The sequence below is a fragment of the Wasmannia auropunctata genome, unplaced genomic scaffold (genome assembly GCF_000956235.1).
Source record: "Wasmannia auropunctata unplaced genomic scaffold, wasmannia.A_1.0 LD307766.1, whole genome shotgun sequence".
Taxonomy (NCBI): domain Eukaryota; kingdom Metazoa; phylum Arthropoda; class Insecta; order Hymenoptera; family Formicidae; genus Wasmannia; species Wasmannia auropunctata.
Window position 1 is genome coordinate 1 of NW_012055124.1, and position 546 is coordinate 546.

The 546-nt window shown below is 32.4% G+C and overlaps 1 protein-coding gene across 1 annotated transcript; it reads right to left on the minus strand.

Moving 5' to 3' along the window:
• Positions 1–198: 198 nt before the first annotated feature.
• On the minus strand, positions 199–467 carry LOC105461168. The gene is made up of 2 exons (XM_011707650.1): positions 339–467; positions 199–252 (listed from the first exon to the last, which is right to left on the minus strand). The coding sequence occupies exons 1-2, from the start codon at positions 465–467 to the stop codon at positions 199–201; spliced, it is 183 nt and encodes a 60-aa protein (XP_011705952.1).
• Between the last annotated feature and the right edge of the window lie 79 nt (positions 468–546).

Genomic DNA, 546 nt, shown 5'->3' on the forward strand with positions numbered 1-546 from the left:
TGTATCAGATAATTAATTGGCATTTATTTGCAATTGTAGTAGTCGTATTAATTTCTACAATTTAAGCAAATTTTATGTAGTTAAAGTACGCAGCATGTTCAAATAAGCGACGGATGACTTTTTTCTCAATACGTATGGAATAACTATTTGACAATTATTTAACGATCGTTTTAATAATTTGTACACTTTGGACGAGTTTCATGTAGTTAATGTACGTAGCATGTTTAAGTAAGCAACCGATGTCTTAACCACCTATCAATTAGATGAATGTGTAAGTCGTGCTATACTTGAAAACAGATTACTATATAGTCTATATACATTGACATTGCGTTACTCACGTTGCCGAATGTACTAAGAGACAATTCGAAGAGATTTCCGGCGGTAAGTTTAATTGACGTATTGGACGCAGCAATTATTAAAATGAGATCGAGTCCTTTTCTTCCTGATAAGCGATGCCAATCGATCATGTATGATATCTCGCCAATCTTCTTACACTATAAAATTACTTTTCTTAGTCTTCATACGAAATATAACTATGTTTATACC